The 20,531-nt window shown below is 39.8% G+C and overlaps 1 protein-coding gene across 1 annotated transcript in view; it reads left to right on the plus strand.

The window, feature by feature from the left end:
* Window positions 1-20,531, plus strand: part of VPS13A (vacuolar protein sorting 13 homolog A) — a 249,923-nt gene that overhangs the window by 135,024 nt on the left and 94,368 nt on the right. The window contains exons 29-44 of the mRNA XM_075828295.1: window positions 5,174-5,348; window positions 5,539-5,655; window positions 6,620-6,723; window positions 6,820-6,987; window positions 7,076-7,383; window positions 7,541-7,688; window positions 8,030-8,174; window positions 8,854-8,984; window positions 9,270-9,436; window positions 12,073-12,296; window positions 12,376-12,608; window positions 15,349-15,441; window positions 16,311-16,673; window positions 17,034-17,135; window positions 17,494-17,652; window positions 19,111-19,372. Of these exons, the coding sequence (XP_075684410.1) occupies window positions 5,174-5,348; window positions 5,539-5,655; window positions 6,620-6,723; window positions 6,820-6,987; window positions 7,076-7,383; window positions 7,541-7,688; window positions 8,030-8,174; window positions 8,854-8,984; window positions 9,270-9,436; window positions 12,073-12,296; window positions 12,376-12,608; window positions 15,349-15,441; window positions 16,311-16,673; window positions 17,034-17,135; window positions 17,494-17,652; window positions 19,111-19,372 (2,899 nt within the window). The remainder of the gene's footprint in view (window positions 1-5,173; window positions 5,349-5,538; window positions 5,656-6,619; window positions 6,724-6,819; window positions 6,988-7,075; window positions 7,384-7,540; window positions 7,689-8,029; window positions 8,175-8,853; window positions 8,985-9,269; window positions 9,437-12,072; window positions 12,297-12,375; window positions 12,609-15,348; window positions 15,442-16,310; window positions 16,674-17,033; window positions 17,136-17,493; window positions 17,653-19,110; window positions 19,373-20,531) is intronic.

The following is a 20,531-nucleotide window of genomic DNA, read 5'->3' on the forward strand; positions in this document are numbered from 1 at the left end:
CATCGGGGCGTTTTTACTTCTTTTACTAGCTGGGCGTTGTGTATAGAAGTATCATCCACTTCTCTTCACAACCCCCAGCTTCTGGCAGTGCAGACACACAGCGTGTTCTCGAGAGATCACGCTGTGACGTCACTCACTTCCTGCCCCAGGTCCTGCATCGTGTCGGACGAGCGAGGACACATCTGCACCAGAGGCTACATTTGATTCTGCAGCAGCATCGGCGTTTGCAGGTAAGTCGATGTAGCTACTTACCTGCAAACGCTGATGCTGCTGCAGAATCCACTGTAGCCTCTGGTGCCGATGTGGCCGACACGATGCAGGACCTGGGGCAGGAAGTGAGTGACGTCACAGCGTGATCTCTCGAGAACACGCTGTGTCTTTGCACTGTCAGAAGCTGGGCGTTGTGAAGAGAAGTGGATGATACTTCTATACACAACGCCCAGCTAGTAAAAGAAGTAAAAACGCCCAGATGTATGAACACAATACCCGCCCAGTTGTACTTTAGAAAGCCTCATTTACATAAATATAAAAATGGTCATAACTTGGCCAAAAATGCTCGTTTAAAAAAAAAAAAAAACCGTTACTCTTATCTACATTGCAGCGCCGATCTGCTGCAATAGGAGATAGGCGTTGCAAAATCTGGTGACAGAGCCTCTTTAAGGACTTAAAATCTGTGAGTGCTTTAGTTTGTTTCAATAACTCCCATTGATTTCAGTGAAGAGGTCTGCTACTCTAGAAATCGGTAGTGGCTCATAAAAGTAATTTGGTGAAAAATCTCTTAAATGTTTCTTGCTAATAATTTGCATGTTTAACCCCTTGCCGCACCTTGACGTAACTGTACGTCAATGTGTGCAGTAAGTTCGCGCACCTTGATGTGCAGTTACGTCTGTGCTTTGACAGTTAACCGCCGCGCGGCGCTACACCGCAGCGGCAGTTAACTGTGCAGGGCGTCTGCCCTGCATTCCCCGTTGCCGATCAGCAGCCTATCGCCGCTGATTTCGGCAGTTAACCCTTTAATTGCGGCGTTCGATCGTACCCATGGCAACCGCCAATGGCTTCCGGATTGCCATGTACAGAAGCCTATGAGGACCACCCGGAGGGTGGTCGTCGTAGGATTCCTGTCAGTGTGACTGTCACGTCACAATGACAGTTGGAATGCATTACACTACGTGTGTAGTGTAATGTATTCCAGCAGCGATCAGAGCTGCAAGTCTGTGTCCCCTAGTGGGACAAGTGAAAAAAGTAAAAAAAAAGAATAAAAATGTTTTAAAAAAAGTGTAAAAATAAAAGTTATAAGGGACATAAACATGAACTGCTTTTTTTCCTATAATAAGTCTTTTATTATAGGAAAAAAAATGAACACGTAAAAAAAAAGTACACATATTGGGTATCACCGCGTTCGTAACGACCCCAACTATAAAACTATAATATTATTTTTCCCGCACGGTGAACACCGCAAAAAAAATAAATGAAAAACAAAGCGAGAATCACTATTTTTTGGTCACCACCCCTCACAAAATATACAATAAAAAGTGATCAAAAAGTCGCATGTACGCCAAAATTGTACCGATACAAACTACAACCCGTCCCGCAAAAAACAAGCCCTTACACAGCTTTTTTGACTGAAAAATAAAAAAGTTACGGCTCTCAGAATATGGTGACAGAAAATAAATTATTTTCTAAATAAGTTATTTTATTGCGCAAACGCTGCAAAACATAAAAAAACCTATATACATATGGTATCGCCGCAATCGTACCGACCCGCAGAATAAAATATAATGGTAATTTATAGCCCAGGGTGAACGCTGTAAAAAATAAATAAAAATCATTGTCAGAATTTATGGTTTTTGGTCACCTTGCTTGCCGAAAAATGGAATAAAAAGTGATCAACAAAATCGCCTGTACCCCAAAATGATACCAATGAAAATTACAGATTGTCCCGCAACAAATAAGCCCTCACGCAGCTCCGGTGGTGAAAAAATAAAAAAAGTTCCGGCTCCCAGATTATGGCGATGCAAAATGTACAGAGCGCTCCAAAAGCGGATAAGATCGGGCGCCATATATAATATAAGTGCAACACTGGCCACATATCTGTGGATTATTATTTATTTACCCCATTATTATACCCTCTTATTATGCCCCTGATGTACTCTGCCCAACCTACATTTGCCCCCACATTATAAACTGAAATACCAGCAAAACGCCAGAGCTACTACCAAGCAAAATCTGCGCACCAAAAGCCAAATGGCGCTCCCTCCCTTCTGAGCCCTACAGCATGCCCAAACAGCCATTTACGTCCACCGATATGGCATCGCCATACCCGGGAGAACCTTGTTAATATTTTATTTGTGGTATTTGTGGCACAAACTGGGCACAACATATAGTGCACTAAAATGGCACATCAGTGGAAAATTTTAATTTTCACTTTCCACCATCGGCTGCGCATTAAACCCTTCGCGCACCATGACTTAATAGCATGTCGTGGTGTGGGGGGTGATATATGGAGCGTCTCACGCACTGAGCCCGTGCCATACGCTGCGGGTGTCAGTTGTGTATTACAGCTGATACCCGGGACTAACGGACAGAAACAGCGATCACGCTGTTACAGGAGCCTGTAAAAATGACAATATACTGCAATACATTAGTATTGCAGTGTATTCTACCAGTGATCTAACGATTGCTGGTTCAAGTCTCCTAGGGGGACTAATAAAATATGTAAAAACAAAAGTAAATAGTTATTATTAGTGGAAAAAATTAAATAAATATTTAAAGTCCAAAAAGAAACCCTTTTCATATTTTTTCTCTAAAGTAATGTAAAAAAATACACAAAATTGGTATCGCTGCGTCCGTAAAAGTCCAAGCTATTACAATATACCATTATTGAACTCGCACGGTGAACGCCGTGAAAAATAAAGCATTTTAAATGGCAAAATTGCCGTTTTTTGGTCACCTTCGCTCTACCAAAAAATGTAATAAAAAGTGCTGAAAAAGTCTGATGTACCAATAAAAACTACAGCTCGTCCCGCAAAAAATAAGCCCCCACACCGCTCTATTGACGGAAAAACAAAGACGTTGTGGCTCTCGGAAAGCGGGGAGGAAAAAAGAAAAAGCAAAACCTGGATCAGTCCGGAAAGGGTTAATTTATTTTCTAATGAAAAACCATTTATGACCACATGTGGGGTATTGCCGTACTCGGGAGAAATTGCTTCACAAATGTTGGGGTGCATTTTCTCCTTTATCCTTTGTGAAATTGAAAAAATGCAACATTTTAGTGGAAATAATGTTGATATTAATTTTCACAGCCTAATTCTAATAAATTCTGCAAAAGACGTGTGGGGCCTAAATGCTCACTATACCCCTAGATAGATTCCTTAAGTGGTGTCGTTTCCCAAATGGGGTTACTTTTGGGAGGTTTCCACTGTTTTAGTACCTCAGGGGCTTTGCAAATTCGACATGACACCCAAAAACTATTCCAGCTAAATTTGAGCTCCAAAAGCCAAATGGTGCCCCTTCCGTTCTAAGCCCCGGTGTTGGTCCAAACAGCCGTTTATTACCACATATGGGGTATTTACGTAATCAGGAGAAATTGTTTTACAAATGTTGGGGTGCTTTTTCTCCTTTATTCCTTGTAAAAATAAAAAATTTCTAAGTTCTTACAGAAAAAAAGTCGATTTTTACCTTTACAGACTAATTCCAATGACTTCAGCAAAACAACTGTGGGGTCAAAATGCTAACTTTACCCCTAGAAAAATTCCTTGAGGGGTGTAGTTTCCAAAATGGGGTCACTATTGGGGGGTTTCCACGGTTTTCATCCCTCCAGTGCATTGCAAACGCAACACGGCACTGAAAACTATTCCAGCAAAATCAGAAATCCAAAATCCAAATGGTGCTCCTTCCCTTCTGAGGCCTGCTGTGGGTCCAAACAGCAGTTTATTACCACATATGGGGTATTGCTATAATCGTAAGAAATTGCTTTACATATGTTGGGGTGTTTTTTCTACTTTATTCCTTGTAAATATTTAAAATTTTTACGTTTTTTCACAAAAAAAGTAGATTTTCATCTTCACATATTAATTCAAATAAATTTAGCAAAAAAACTGTGGGTTCAAAATGCTAACTATACGCATAGATAAATTCCTTGAGGGGTGTAGTTTCCAAAATGGGGTCACTTTTGGGGGGTCTTTACTGTTTTGGTACCTCAAGACCTATTCAAACCTGACATGGTACCTAAAATAGATTCTAAAAAAAGGAGGCCCCAAAATCCACTAGTTGCTCCTTTGCTTCTGAGGCCGGTGTTTCAGTCCATTACCGCACTAGGACCACATGTGGGATATTTCTAAAAACTGCAGAATCTGGGCAATAAATATTGAGTTGCGTTTCTCTGGTACAGAAAAAATGTATTACAAATTAATTTTCGAAAAAAAAAATGAAATTTGTAAATTTCACCTCTACTTTGCTTTAATTCCTGTGAAACGCCTAAAGGGTTAAAACACTTTCTGAATGCTGTTTTGAATACTTTGAGGGGTGCAGTTTTCAAAATTGGCTGATTTATGGGGACTTTCTAATATCTAAGGCCCTCAAAGCCACTTCAGAACTGAACTGGTCCCTGAAAAAATAGGCTTTTGAAATTTTCTTGAAAATATGAGAAATTGCTACTAAAGTTCTAAGCCTTGTAACGTCCTAGAAAAATAAAAGAATGTTCAAAAAACGATGCAAACATAAAGTAGACATATGGGAAATATAAAATAGTAAGTATTTTGTGTGGTATTACTATCTGTTTTACAAGTAGATGCATTTAAGTTTAGAAAAATGCACATTTTTGCTAATTTTCTCTAAATCTTTGTGTTTTTTACAAATAAATATTGAATTTATCGAACAAATTTTTTCCCTAACATAAAGTACAATATGTCACGAGAAAACAATCTCAGAATCACTTGGATAGGCAAAAGCATTCCGGAGTTATTACCACATAAAGTGACACATGTCCGATTTGAAAAATCGGCTTCGTCCTGAAGGCCAAAACAGGCTCAGTCCTGAAGGGGTTAAATGTGGTTTACAAGATGTAAAACAAAAACATAGATGCAGTGAAATGCTGTTTTTAAGGTATTTGCACAACAAATACCTGATTTGTGACAAATATTTTTTTTTTTGTATTTTTTTTTTTTTTAAATAGGTGAACTTCTCATCTTTGGATGTCTATCTCCACACCGAGGCTCTTCTGAGTACAATAAACTTTGTGACCAATCTCATGCCTCAGTCTAAAAACAAGGAACCTGAGCAGCTGGTCCATGATGTAGATGAAGATGAGGAGGAAGAAGAAAAAAGAGAGGGTCCAATAAAGAAATTAAGTAAGACACGCCTTGGGACGTGAATACCTAAATATCAAACTCTAGCCAAGTAAAGAAAATTATGTTTTTCTCGGGGAATCTATTGCTGTTTTAAGACAAAGTATGGAAGCCTACTTAAAATTCTTGCTGTGAAAGAAACTGCAAACATATATACGCAATGTCAATGATTTTTGATTTGTATCTATTCTAGCACTGAAGAAATCAAAATATGATGATGTTATAGGCCTACATGTTTGTGCTGAGTTGTCATGCCTACGTGTTTTCATACGAGAACAGAAATGTAAAATTTCAGAAATAAGTATTGAAGGTAAAGTAACATTAATTTTATCACAGTTCCTTCAATAAGATAACATTTCGTTATTTTTTTCAATCCGATTTTAATTCAAACTACTTCATTTTTAAATAAGTTTTTTTGCCTAGCCCAATTTTACCCCTTTACAACAAACTGCCTTTTTGTTGTTTACAGTTTGCCACTGATTGGCATACAGTGGCATACGTCACCAATAGGCTCTCATGTTAAAAATAAATATATATACCACACAGTATAAGTTTTTTTAGCAGTATGCTTTTGTATGGAATAGGATAGTCTACTATGCTATTTCATTCTTTAAAAAAAAAAAAATGTATACTCACACATACGCTAAACGAAGGGCAAAAACGTGATGTGAATGGGGCAAGAAGCCAAAACCCATACTGCCCATGCAATTCTGGTTCTCAAGACCATATAAAAAATGGTAAATGACTAACTTGATTAACATTTATTGAAACCTCAAGACCTAAGGAAATCTAGATCTGCATACAAAATTTTGGTATCTCCAGTGTGGATTTCTGACTTTAAAAAGGATATTGTAGTATTAAACTAATGATTGCCTATTGCAGATTTCTTAAGATGGCCATAGAAATCAGATTTTTTTTCTTAGTAGATTCCAACACATTTGACAGAATCCACCACCAACTTAATGTTTGTGGGGATAGCTTGACTTTCTCCCAGCTGAAAAAACAGGGGATCAAACGGGTTGGCTTTCTCCGATTCGATGATTTGTGGCTCCGGGGTTGTCGAGGAGTTGTCTATTCCTTTCCCTCTATAGAAATAACAGGCCTGTTCAGATATTTTATGACTATTTTCAGCTTTACATTAGTATTTGATATGTTATCTTCTATTCAAACATGCTTCTGATTTTCTCTATGGAAGGCGCTTTTGCCTATACAAAAAATACAAGGGGCAATGTTGCATTTTTGTATTCGTTTCTTACACTAGCTTTTTAATATAGGACTGGACTCTGAAGTGGTAATGAGGAAAACATCAACAGAAGTGCTGGCAAAATTAAAAAATATTGTTATCCTAGATTCTGATTATGATGCCCAATATAAAAAGGTATGTATACTTGAATGGTGAGTTGTTGTGAATGTTGTTAATGTCTTTTTATATATATAAAGAATAATTTATTTTTTCCAATTTTAACTCTTTTAGGCTGTTTACATTACTGGAAAAGAAGTCTTTAGTTTTAAAATGGTCACTTACGTTGGTGCTACTGAAGGTGATGCCTACAGTGATATGAACATAGTGGATAGTGCCATCACCCTGACAGTGGGGTGCATACAAGTTATTTTTGTCAACAAATTTGTTTCATCTTTGCTGGTAAATTACTTTTGGTTTTCTTTTTGAATTATTCTACGACTGATTGTGCGTTGGTTTTGCAACTCCAGATTCTTCTAATTTCTTATAGGCTTTCATAAATAACTTCCAGGCAGCTAAGGAAGCGTTAACTGAAGCCACAGTACTTGCTGCAGAGAAAGCCGCTAGTGGTGTGAAAGAGTTGGCCCAGCACAGTTTCCGACTTGCCTTGGACATTAACGTTAAAGCCCCTGTTGTGATTGTACCCCAGTCCTCTACATCTACAAATGTACTGGTAGCAGATTTTGGTTTCATCAACATAAAGAACCATTTTTCTATTGTAACACTAAAAAGTCGCAGTAATCTTCCACCTGTGATTGACTGCATGATGGTGAAACTGAGTGATCTCAAGTTATACAGGTCTGTAACTAAAAAGATAATGTTCACTGCGGTAACTTTTTAATGTTCCTTGTGTAGCTACCACATGTCCGTATGTTACCTACCAATTGTTTTAAAAAAAAAAAAAAAAATTCCCACTGAAAATTACATGTTTTTCTTTTTTACATTCATTTCTCAGAACCGTGTTTGAAAATGGATTGCTGATTTCAGAAATAGAACTGCTCCAGCCGTTAAATTTGGACATCGCAATTGAGCGTAATTTGGCCGCTGCCTGGTACAATGATATTCCAGATATAAAAATCATTGGACATCTAAAGCCAATGAATGTAGGTCTCAATTGCAGCAGAAGTACTGTTATGGGGATTATAGCATTAAAACTCTTATGTTGAAATTGATGTAAATAATGGCTTTTGTATATTTTTGTACACAAGCCTGTCTAGCCAGAGCCTCAAGGGCTTTGACCCAAAAGAAGATTATCCACCCACCCAGAGACAGTAATGTGATGATAAATCATGTAATATATTTCTTAAAATCTTTTGTGTCATTTTCTTTAGTGTATCTTACAATAAAGAAAGGGAAATGTGGGTGTACAAGCCATCAGCACACTAAATGATGTACAGATAATACCATTATTAAAAGTATGACATTTGTTCTGCATTCTGTTTAGCTTATTCTGGGGCAGGAAGACTTGACTATCATTCTCAGGACATTGAATGAAAATCTAGGAGAAACCTCAGACAAATCCGATCCTGAGAAAAATAAAAGTGAAAGTTCAAGCAGTCATGGGAACAGCCCATCTCACGTTACCTCAGGTACCTTCGCATTACAACTCAAGTCTGATAATAATTATGTTGTTTTAGTTTATAATAAAGACCATGAATGGCTTTGCCCCTCTGTATGAAATGCTAATTGCCAAACGTGAAATGAAGCCTTGGAACAGATGTGGGATTTTTTTTTTGTCGTCTAATCAGTAGTATTTTCAGAATAATTATCAATACAGGTAATTTGTTCTAGTCTCCGCTTATCTCATCATTTGCATTTAATATCTGCGCTAATAACAAACTAAAAAGGCATAGATTGTACAGGTGTGTCCACCCATGCTTTTTCTTGAATTTGGTTAAGAACTCTAACTTTTCTTGAAACCATTTCAATACAATATCGCGACATGCTATCCAAATGCTTGATAGGCTATTACTCACATCATAACCAATGCATGGCCACATATAGACACATATAGCATAGATATCTCGTGACAGAGTATCAAGAAATCCCGTGGTTTTTTTTTTAGCTGGTTATCTCGCGCCACACATCTCAGGATATGTTGAACGTTAAGGAATGACACACGTACTACATATTAGCAGATACATAGTATATTACTTTTGCCTATTGTAATAGCAGCCTTTGGATTACGGTACTTTATGCAATGCTTGAGAAACACTACTCAGAAGAGTGAAAAACTTTATATTTTTCATTTTGGTTATCTATCTTTAGGGACTACGGTGGTGACAGCAGCTGTCGTTGAAACATACATGCCTATGAAAGTGAAGACAACTTTAAAGCTGGATTTCCAGTTTGACTCACTCACTTTAAATTTGTATAGCTCCAGCCCAAGCTCTCCTCTGGTAATAATGATTGAAATGAGAAACGAAACTTAAAGGTGCCCATACACATTAGACAGAACTTGGCCTAACCCAAGATTTCAACATGCCCAATGTTTTGGTTTCAACGGAAAATCAGAAATCAACATGCATGCTCGGCTGAGCCAAGCGTGCATGTCCATGGGGAGTCAGGAGAAAAAACTGACGGCCGAACGAGCATTTATTGTGTAAGGCCACCTTAAGAGTAACCTTTTGTTCTTTGGCCTACTCTTCAGACAATTGTGTAACTATTTATTCCTCTATTGACAGAAAAACATCAGTGAAAGGGATATTAGTTTAAGACTTGCAGAGTTCATGTTGGGTCTGATTTCAACAGCTGTCAAATTGTCCTCTGATGGATCCATGAGTGCTGTAGTTAAACTTACAAACTGTATGTTGGATGATAAGCGACAAGCTATTCAGAAGGCAACTCCACGGTACTGCTTAATGTTTTTTTTTATATGAAATGGATCAGTAAGGCTGGGTTCACACGAGCACATTAACGTCCGTAATGGACGGACGTATTTCGGGCGGAAGTACCGGACCGAACTCAGTGCAGGGAGCCGGGCTCCTAGCATCATAGTTATGTACGACGCTAGGAGTCCCTGCCTCTCCGTGGAACTACTGTCCCGTACTGAAAACATGATTACAGTACGGGACAGTTGTCCTGCAGAGAGGCAGGGACTCCTAGCATCGTACATAACTATGATGCTAGGAGCCCGGCTTCCTGCACTGAGTTCGGTCCGGGACTTCCGGCTGAAATACGTGCGTCCATTACGGACGTTAATGTGCTCGTGTGAACCCAGCCTAAGTCTGTTTACTTGTTGGCTGATATGTATTTTGTCTGAACCATATTTGTTAGAAAAAGTGGCAAATGTGTTTTGTTTTTTTTTTGCATTCCTCTACCAGTTCTTTTTGTTATAAAGATAAATTTACTATGTGGTACAGAGGTTAGTGACTAAATGAGTCCTATTTGGTCATTTTGAGCAAAAACCAAACGTGTAAATTAAATAAGAATTTGTTAGGCCTCATGCACATGACCGTAGTGGTGTGCACGAGCCGCAACTTGCGGGTCGGATGGCTGCGGAGTGCTACCCGCGGCCGCCCGCAAATCGCAGGCCGTGCACATGGCCGCGTGCATTCATTTCTTTGAGCCTGGACCGCAAAACACGGCCGTAATAAGACGAGTCAGTTCTTTTTGCAGTCCAGGCTCCTGGGCAACACACGGACCGTGGAAAACATGGTCGTGTGCATGGGCCCATTGAAATGAATGGGGCTGCAATTCACCCGCAGATTTGCGTGTGAATTGCGGCTGCAAAAATACGTTCGTGTGCATAGGGCCTTAGTGCTTTTATTTGGCAGCTAGAGTCAGGGTATATACAAATATTTATATAGGAAAATAAAAATATAAGAACTGTAACATACTAAGGTCACTACATAATATTTGAACTATTTTACATTTTGGAACCCTTATTACACGCACAGGAGATTAGGCTGATTGATCTCAGTCAAAGGTGCCTATATTATATAGTGACTAGAGGGGGTGTATAGTTATGAATTCAATTATTTTATCTGTAATAGTTCTAAAGAAAGGAGATCACTAAGTTGAAAGACTAATGTCAAAGCATTAGACTTTTTTTATTGATCAGTGTGAAAACGAACCTCATTAAATCCACTGTGATTCAAAGCTCTTACAGTAAAAGAGGAAATAGATTTTATGCATTGTGGGCTGAAAAATACGAAGAAAGCCCTAGTAAGTAATACTGTAATAAGACTCTCCCTCTATAATGTACTAGTTTTGTTTTATTTATGCTATTTGAGGGACCCTCCAATCAGAGAATTAATATTCAGGCCTGACTTTTTATTAGTATGTCTCGGTCTGAAAATGCTGCCAGAGATTGTAAAGATTTCTAACATTAGACATCAGTTTTTTTAAATGGAGTCGGCAGAGGCTGGTGACATGGTTATTACTTTGTACGTGTATGTGTAGAACGAAGTTCTAAATGCTTATTGCAATATAAAACCTATCAGCTTTGACAAAATTTTATCATTCGATACTTTGAAATAAGTTTTGCAAGGTAATCATAGCAATAGGACATCATTCAGGAGATCCCCACACCGTCCTCTAATGGGAGTCAGCCAAAGCCTGTTCTAGCCTTGCCAACATTAGCAGAGCTATTCTGAGCCAAGTGGGAGTCTTTCCATAAAATACTCCAGCTAGGAATTACTGGTGGCCACAGCTATTGTGCCTATAAGGGCCTGTTCACATCAGCGTTGGCTTTCCGTTCCGGGGTTCCGTTTGAGGTTTCCTTCGGGTGAACCCCGCAACAGAAAGTCATACTGAAACCACCGCTTCCGTTTCAGTCACCATTGATATCAATGGTGACGGAAACATTGCTAATAGTTTCCGTTTGTCACTGTTCCGGCAGGTTTCAATATTTCCGCCGGAATCAATAGCGCAGTCGACTGCCGACGCTGATGTGAACAGGCCCTTACATGTATTGTCAGAATGGTCACCGATGCAGGAAGTCATTGACTGCTGGGGAGAGACAATAGAACATGCAGAAAAGAGGGTTAAACTGGAAAATGCACAGCTATATTTGCAAAGAATTTTTTTATTAGATGACAGACAAGTGGTATGACTAGTGGAGTTAGCGTCTAAAGTTTAATTGTAGTGTTTTCGGCTTTGCTTTCCCACTCAAAGTTTTACTTACCTTGAATCCCTTTCAGCCACACTTGGTGTGGCCAAGGAAGTCAAGTTCGCTGTCACTCGCAGCAGGAGCAAATCGGCAAAGTCTGACATCATACTGCTCCCTGTCTAAATATTTATAGGCTACGCATTGTCCAAATAGTCCTGTAAATAATGCTTAACCCTGCCACATCTGAACATTTTCTGTAGGCAAACACAGCCACTATGGACCTGATGTAAGTAAAATTGAATGGGTTGCGAGACCAGTGTAATACTTGCTGGGTCTTTGAGCATGTGTACTAGAAGTACACAACCACATGTAGATGTAAAATATTAATTATGCAATGCTAACCAGGTCTGAAATCTACATGAATCTGTTTTTAGAATGCTGGAAATGAAGCGTGGATCTGAGAAAAATGTCATGGTAGAAGTCTGCTACAAGCAAGGCAGGGACGGCACACTGCTGGATGTGACTGTTCGTGACATCTATATGTGTACTAGTGTGGAGTTTTTGTGTACTGTGGCAGACATTTTTATTAAAGCAAATGAACAAAGTTCTGCTGCACTGAGAAGCAGCAAACCAACATCTGTTACAAGCAAAGAAGCAGGTACAGTAATCCATCTTCTCATAATGTCTACCTGCAGTCCTGTGTAAAAAAACTAACTAAATCTGTACCGTTTCTTTAGCTCCCATTCGACAGGTATCTAGAATGGAAATGAATGTAGTGGTAAAGAACCCGGAGTTTGTGTTTGTGGCTGATTTGTCAAGAGCAGATGCCCCAGCACTTGTACTCACAACACAGTGCGAACTTTCAATTAAGAACAGTCCGGAGCAGCAGCACATGACCGCCGCAATCAAAGACTTACACGTGAAGGCCTGTCCTTTTCTGCCAGACAAAAGAGAAGGCAAGATCACCACAGTAAGATCCTTTTCTAGTTCTTTATACTTCATTGCATTTAGTGCCTGTAATCACAGGCCGCGGACAGCCGCCCGCATTTTCGGCCCGTGCTCCCATACAAAGTATGGGAGCACGGCCCGTAAAAAACAAAAGATGTCCTATCTTTTGCGGTACACTTCTACGGCCCATACACCTTTTCGTAAATAAACAGGAAGGTGTCCGTGGACAATACAAGCGAATGGGTCCGTAATTGCGGTCCGCAATTACGGACAATTTTTACGGTCGTGTGCATGGGGCCTAAGGATGTCCGATTTACAAAGTTTTTGTTATTTATATTTGTATAAAATGAAAAGCAGTAGGTGTTTAATTGAATGTCCAAGTGATCTAGTTAGTTTGACATGAATGGATCTTTGCATTGTGATAATATATTGCATTATTATTTACTTTTTACATCAATACTTACCAGCAATTAAAAGCAATCCTACTACAAATCCCATAGAGCATTTGGCATTACCTCTTTCCTCACTGACTTCACGTCTGACTTTTATTACCTTTAGGCCGGGTTCACACACACAGTGTAAATACTTCGGATTTTCTGCAACTAATTTCTTTGAGGAAAGTCCACAGCATAATACAGTAGCAACATAGTGAATGAGATTTGAATAAGTCTCATCCACATGCTGCGTAAACGATAAGCAGAAAAAAATGCTCAGAAATTTACCTGCGGTGCGTTTTTTGTTTTTTTTTTAAATCCGCAGCATGTTAATTGTATTTGCCTAATCTCGGCTTTTTGTTGCAGGTTTTCCCCATTGAATTCAATGGGAGGTAAAACCCGCATCAAATTTCAGATGATGTGATTTTTTTGTGGCAGAAAAGCTGCGATTCCACCGCAAAAATCGCAACTCGCCAAAAATAAAATAATATAAATTTTACCCAGAATTCTGTACTTCTTCGTTCAGGCCAGCATCCTGGGATGACGTTTCATCCCATGTGACCGCTGCAGCCAATAACGTCATCCTAGCAGGCCGGTCTGCAGGATGTTAGTGGGTAAGTTTGGGTGTTTCTTGTTTTTTTTTCTCTTCTGTTTTCCCCAGTGGACATTCCGGCCGAAAAACTGCACCGCTGTTTGGTGCAGTTTTTCAGCCGGAATACCCTGCGGCCGCCAGGGCGGATACGCTGTGTACTTTTACACAGCATATCTGCTCTGTGTGAACTTACCCTTATAGTTTCCCTGTGGCAAACATTTATATTAAATTTTCTTCTCTGCAAAATTGTGATCGTGATCATTGGCATGAGGCAGTTATATCTGATGAAGGCAGTTGTTCGATGGTCTGTCCTGTATTCAGAAGGCTAAGGTGAACTTCCAGCTACACTATATAACAGATACACATGCATTGTAAAACACAGAGGATTATTTAACTGTACGGTATGCTGCCGACATTTAATCAGAAACCAAAGGCTGCGACAAAGTAAGTTAAAGGGGTTTTCCAAGTTTTCTGTTTTTTTCTGTGCTTTAAACGTTCTCTCTTTACACTCTGCACTTTGTTTACATGCCTCCTATAACCGCTTCCGGTCCGCTCCTAGCATGCATTGCCTTTCTCCCAGCATGCCATGCGCTGGGAGCAAGGTCGGTCAAACGCGCTATGATCGCAACCACGCATGCTCAGACGCTGGAGAAAGAGTATCCGGTCCACCCCTTCCCTCAGTGTGCAGTGACGTCAGGAATGACGTTCCCGTACATTGAGCAGGCCGGAAAATGGAAGTCAAAGGTCATGTACGGGGTAGCGCCGGAAGTATAGATTTTGCAACTGGAGACACATTGCATGACTGACGCTGGTATCGGGTGTTAGAAAACTAAATCAAAACGTAAGAATATTGCAAATTACATTCTTTTTATATGTGCAGTGAAATAGTTAATTGGTTCCAGGAAACCCCTTTAATGTATTTACAGTTAAAATGCCTAGTTATACAGTTATATGGGAGCAGGCATTAACTACTTGAAAGAGAACAATTACACATCATATATATTTTTATACCAGTCAGATAGAAATGCTAGATAATCCATAGCGAGAAAAATAATGTGATTTATCACTGTATTTCTCCAGCTCCTTATCTGTAATTCCGGTAATTCACAGAACACCCTTTTTTTTTTAACGTGTGAACATATTAACACGCTTTTCTCCAAAGAGAAATTATTCATGTTGTAACTGATTCTGTGGACTTTGATAAACTAAGGGCGGATTTACACGAACGTGAAAATCACGCGCGTCGCACGGACCTATGTTAGTCTATGGGGCCGTGCAGACAGTCCGTGATTTTCACGCAGCGTATGTCGGCTGCGTGAAATGCACGACATGTCCTATATTTCTGCGTTGTTCGCGCATCACGCACCCATTGAAGTCAATGGGTGTGTGAAAATCACGTGCAGCACACTGAAGCACTTCCGTGGGAAGCGCGTGTTTCGCGCAACAGCAGTAAGAAGTATGAATGAAAACAGAAAAGCACCACGTGCAAACATACAGTGTCATAGTGATGGCGGCTGCGCGAAAATCACGCAGCCGCGCATCATATGGTGAAGACACACAGAGCTGTTAAGTACCTTTTGCTCACGCAAAATGCCACGTTTTTTGCGCGCGCAAAATGCACACGCTCGTGTAAATCCGCCTAAATATGGACACGAACCGCAGTATTTATTTTTTTTTTCTTCGGGACTTGGAAAAGCAAGTTAGTGGTCCCAACACACCATGTTTTGTTTTTACAGATTTTACAGCCATGTGACGTGTTTTTCCAAAATGTTCAATCTAATGGAGGTCCTCAGAATTTAGAACTCTCAATAAAATCACTCATGTTAAAGGTAAGCGGTTTTCTATTGTATATTTGAGGTTTGAATATCAAACATTAATGTACTGTAAACATAGCTGGTAAACAAAAATGTGACTAAATTTGAAAAATACTTCTCTAAACATGCTAACTCGATGTGACGTAAATGTACAACCCTTTTTAAAGCGGTTGTCTCACAAAGACATCTTTTTTCCATATGCCCTATTAGGGCATATGGGAATCTTAGAATGGGGTCTCCCACTTACCCCCCATATGAGCAAAAGCTAACAGAGCAGCTCTAGTTCAGGTGGACCAACTCAGTCCATGATGAACCATTCATTTGAAGTTGATTTGAAGCCATTTGGGTCTGGGATTTAGGAGTTACTGTAGGTGGGTGGGAAGGTCACTCCCATACTCCATTCTGGGTGTTACCTACCTGAGCCAGGTACCCCAAGGTGTGGCTCGGAGACTGATTTAAAAAAAATAAAATAAAAAAATAGCTACCAGAGACTGTGGTGTGTGTTGGTCTGGGGAATAGTGTGATTGGTGCAACTTTCGTTTCTCCGGCACGCAGGATCCACCTGTAATCTATCACGTCTAAATTATGAACTTAGATGTGATCGATAACAGCTTGATCCTGTGTGTCAGAGAAACGCAGGACCTGCTGTCATTGAACCCGTCAGTCCCGCGGACCTGACAGATTCAGGTCTTAAAAAAAGAAACTAATTCATAATTAAAAATGGCGCAAGTCTTTCATAAATATTATGCATGTCACTTGTGCCCTTTTTCTGATACACATTACACCTCCTTACTAATGCACTTAGTTTGATAAATGTGATTCATTATTTCTTGTCCAAATTCCAGGATTTGATTGCAATTCTGTTTTTCTCTGCTTTTTAACAGGTCTCTCCCGTTATTATAAACACAGTGATCACCATAACGTCAGCACTGTCTACTTCCAGAAAAGAATCAATAAGTGAGGCCCCTAGTCCAGTTCCGCCAGATCTTTGGAAAAAGAAAGATTTAAAGGATTTAAAATTGTGGTTTCTTGAAGAAGAAAATGAGAAGGAAAATAAAAAGAGTGAAACGGACCAGATAGTCTTAACAGGAGAAAAATTAGGCTTGAGCATTGACTCAATTATTATTACTCTAGAAGCTGGTGTTGGCCACAGAACACTGCCCATTCTTCTAGCAAAGTCCTCTTTCAAAGGAGATGTTAAAAACTGGAGCACCCTTATAAACCTGTACTGCCAACTTGAACTAGAGGTAAATGGCTTCAGATTTATACAACATTACAAATGGTCTTGTTCTCTGGGGAAGCTAAACTGTCCTCACTAAGACACTGTTAGACTGGGCTGCTTCTACTCCATGTGTGACAAGCAGCCCCACACCGGCTCCAGTTCTTCACACAGAGTAAAACCACCCTGGCCTGGTGGTGTGTATGTATTTAAAAATGGCAGATGGGTTGTGAGGACCTTTTTAAATGCTACACAATGGAATTTTCCATGCATGGTGCATACAACAGTCAGAGTATGCTATATCAATGAGTATACATCAACATCTCCCTGTTATGTTTTTATATCTGAGAAATGAATAGTAGTTGACCACAGGTTCTGTTTTCATCAGGTACATTACTACAATGAAATGTTTGGGGTATGGGAGCCTTTGCTAGAACCTCTGGAAATAGAGAAAAGTGAGAACTTTCGACCTTGGAGTCTTGAAGTAAAGGTAACGTTTTTACAAATTATTAATACATACTGTTTTTAATGAGGAAATGCATCATTATGTTTTATTTTGTTTAATTTATAAATTGTATCAATCTAGATCTAGAAAAACAAAGAGGAAGTTCTGTAATTGTTTAAAAAAAACTGTATCGAGTTAACTTGCTGTCATGTGAAGTAGGTTTGAGAGATAAATTTACCGCTATAATGTACTGTACACATTTACAAAGTTTTATAATTAGAATCATTCGTGTTTACTATGCCTTCTTGTTCTACTGCAAAAATGTACCAATAGGTACATTACGGTGTAATGTTGGAAAATACTCTACATTTAGAACCTTTGATAACAATAATATCTATTCTAGATGAAAAAGAAGTTGAGAAAACAAATTTGTGAAATTGATGGCGAAGAGGAGAACTACAAGATACCAGACTATGTTACAGCACTAAACATTTTTTCCAAAGATCAGCTAAATATCACACTGTCTAAATGTGGGATTCTAACACTGACTAACCTAGGACAGGTAAGAAGCTCCGTAAATCACTAGAATAATTTTCATACATTGACAATAGATATAGGATAGTTATTGGTCGAACAATTATTTAACTTCTAGCTAATGTACCTGGACTCTCCAATTAACAAGCCTGTTCAGCTTGGGCCCCCTAACCTAAACAGACACCTTTCTTCTGGGCCTAAGCCTGCAAAATCAACTCCGGGTAGGTGGGAACAGTATAATGGGAGGAATGGAGGCAGTCACCATCCCCAAATATACAATACAAAACAAAATGTACTGTCTAAAGTTTAAATTGCATTACTGCTATGTTTACTTTACCTACAAAGATGAGGTTCTTGATGCACATTTTGATCAGTGTTAGCAATGCCAATAGGGAGGGGAGATGGTTGTACACAGCAGAGTAAACCATAATATAGAGGGAGTAGGGCACTCGGGGTCTGCAGGCATAAGGGGAGAGATCACACAGGCGGCATCAGTGTAGCGATTGAGAGGACAAAACCCACACTAGGGTCTGCAGCGGGAGAGATCACGCACACTGGTAGCATCAGTGTCTTGTGTCCGCACAGGGGAGAATAGATCGCACAGGGGCTGTGCTGAAACATAAGTGTGTGTGAAGACACCAGCATCCAAGATTCACAGAGCTCACATATAGTATGTATCACTGGGAGGGACACCTTAGAAATGTCTGAAACTAGGAGCAGGTTGCAAACTGCATATAAGGAAGTCTGAAAATTAATGAAGAATGTAGATTGATGCCTAGTGTAACTTTTTTAACTCAAGGTAACATTTGTAAAAATATTTTTTTCCCACGTCAAATGTGCCCATTACCTTTAAATACACATTGAGTTTTAAGTGTTTAGGCATAGCTAAAGGGTCACATGGCGGATTTTGCGTGGCGGGTCCCGCCACCAAAACCGCCGCAGGATTATTCCTGCCATCGGCAGGAAGATTCTTCCTCCCATTGACTTAAGTGGGAGGTTCGGGCAGAATCCACCCGAAGATCGAGCAGGACGCTTTCTTTTCCCGCTAACTAAAAAAAAATCAGCCAGCAGGAAAAAGAAGCATACGACTCCCATTGAATTGAATGGGAGGTGGAATTTTGCGGCGGAATCCGATGCAAAAATTACGCCGTGTGACCAGGGCCTTAATGTCCCACAGTTGACGTTCATGACTGGTCATATACTATTTCAGTCTACTATCTCAGGCTTCCTCTAACCCCAAGATCAAACAGGTGGCCACTCGTGTGTTGTCGCTTGTCCATTAAAATATATTTTTATTAATGTCTGTTACCGTGACAACTTTTTATTGGCATGTATTTTCATGTTTTAACACTAAAAACAGTATATAAAATCTGTAATTTAGGCAAAGATTGTAATTATATATAGATTTTTTTTTTATTTGTTTGCTCTTAATGAATTGGCAGTTTGTATTTGTTGTTGAAGTCTTATTGAACATTTTGTGCCACAGGCTTTTGCAGAAGCAGCCAGCAAAACATCAGATGTCTTCAAAAAGGATCAAGCGCCATTTGTGATTACAAATTTTTTGGGCCTTCATATTTCTGTTTTTCCAAGTGACTCGTTTACTGCTTTAAATGTTGATCCAGGTTTAAAGAGCCTAGAATTGGATGATGGGGAAAGTCTTAGCATGGATTATGTCCGAAGTAAAACCCAGACTGATCAGTTTTCTGCTATGACCAGTCTTAGCAGCAAACACTTCTATATCCAGCTCAGTAAGTCAATAACGCAAGCTTTAAAAAAATAATTAAGTAGCTATTTATTGTAATTTTAAGAAGCCTTTTACTAATATAGTTGTCACGATAAGGCTTCGTTCACATCTGCGTTGGGGTCCCGTTCTGACGTTCTGTCTGAGCTTTCCGTCAGAATGGGACCCTGAACAGACACGAACGGAAACCAGAGGTTTCTGTTTCCATCACCATTGATTTGAATGGTGACTGATCCGGTGCCCATGGTTTCTGTTTGTGTCGGTTGTGCACCGGACACGTCGTTTTGCTGACTACTCTATTGCTTCCGGATCTGGCGCACAACCGACACAAACAGAAACCATGGGCACCGGATCCGTTACCATTCAAATCAATGGTGATGGAAACAGAAACCTCTGGTTTCCGTTCGTGTCAGTCTGTGTCTGTTCAGGGTGCGGTTCTGACGTAAACCTCTGAGGGAATGTCAGAACGGGACCCCATTGCAGATGTGAACGAAGCCTAAGTTGTTGTTTAGGATTTTCTAACCCCTAAAAAAAAATCTCCTGAGTTGTGGCAAATAATAAAAATAAATTCTGATATTACCATGTAAATTTGGTACTATTCTTGCACAGCCACTCACTTTGCGGTCCCTTGCTGCGTCCTATGTCATTGCACAACAATGACGTCTCACCTGACACTATGTAATCTTGGCAGTCAGCCACTGGCTGCAGTGGTGACGTCACTGGACAACGCAGCTGCATCTTATAATTGGCTCCTTTGAATGACATTCCAATGCTGTGCAATAACAACAGAATTAGTCAGGATTGCATATTTAAATCTTATCTACATAATATATTCTGATGATTATCTGTAGCAGATTATATAAAAAGAACAAATGTCTGCCACAGTAAAATAAATATTTCTCGTTAATTTCATTGGGGGACACAGCACCATGGTATAGGCCCTTGACACGAGGTAGGAAACTGCTCGGCCCAGCCAGGCCATACCTTTCCCACAGACACTGGCTAAATCCGTCTGAGCCTATTGACTGTAGAGGCAGATATGACCTGATTTGCAGGTCTGCTGCTATTTTAATTTTATGTGGGTTGTCAGTCTGGTTTCCTGCCGGGTGCCGGGCAACCAGGCAGGTCTTCTGCACTGACTTTCCTCCCTGGAGGTAAACTACCTT

This window comes from Rhinoderma darwinii, chromosome 1 (assembly GCF_050947455.1).
Source record: "Rhinoderma darwinii isolate aRhiDar2 chromosome 1, aRhiDar2.hap1, whole genome shotgun sequence".
NCBI lineage: Eukaryota > Metazoa > Chordata > Amphibia > Anura > Rhinodermatidae > Rhinoderma > Rhinoderma darwinii.